General features: G+C 70.3%; 1 protein-coding gene across 1 annotated transcript in view; it reads right to left on the reverse strand.

The window, feature by feature from the left end:
- The window catches only part of LOC113942616 (solute carrier family 22 member 20-like), a gene marked incomplete at its 3' end in the record, with an annotated part of 805 nt that extends 429 nt beyond the window's left edge, over positions 1 to 376 (reverse strand). Inside the window, exon 1 of the mRNA XM_027633715.1 lies at positions 47 to 376. Coding sequence (XP_027489516.1) covers positions 47 to 376 — 330 coding nt within the window. The remainder of the gene's footprint in view (positions 1 to 46) is intronic.
- Positions 377 to 448: the final 72 nt, after the last annotated feature.

Below are 448 nucleotides of genomic sequence, written 5' to 3' on the forward strand. Positions count from 1 at the left end.
CCATCCCATTGACCATCCCGTTGGCCATCCCCTTGACCATCCCATTGGCCATCCCATTGGCCATCCCATTGGCCATCCCCTTGGCCATCCCGTTGGCGGACCCATTGGCCCCCAGGAGGTGCCACTGGAGCTCCACGTAGCGGCGGCAGCGCTGGGGCCGCCGGTGGCCGTCCAGGGGCACGGCCACGAGCAGGGGCGCGGCGCTGGCGTTGGCCGCGGGGCGGGGCCGGCAGTGGTGCTCGGGGACGCCGGCGGTGAAGTTCTGCAGCAGGTTGTGGCTGGCCAACATGAGCAACGGCACGGCCAGAGCCGCCACGTAGGTCACCTGGAAACGGCCCATCCCGCCCAACCGGGCCAGCAGATCCGCGAAGGACATCGTGGGGTCGGAGCGGGAACGGGGACGGAGCGGGAACGGGGACGGATCAGCTGGGGAGGGGAAGGGGAAGAG

Source organism: Corapipo altera, unplaced genomic scaffold (assembly GCF_003945725.1).
Source record: "Corapipo altera isolate COAL_440 unplaced genomic scaffold, ASM394572v1 55619, whole genome shotgun sequence".
In the NCBI taxonomy this organism is placed as follows: Eukaryota; Metazoa; Chordata; class Aves; order Passeriformes; family Pipridae; genus Corapipo; species Corapipo altera.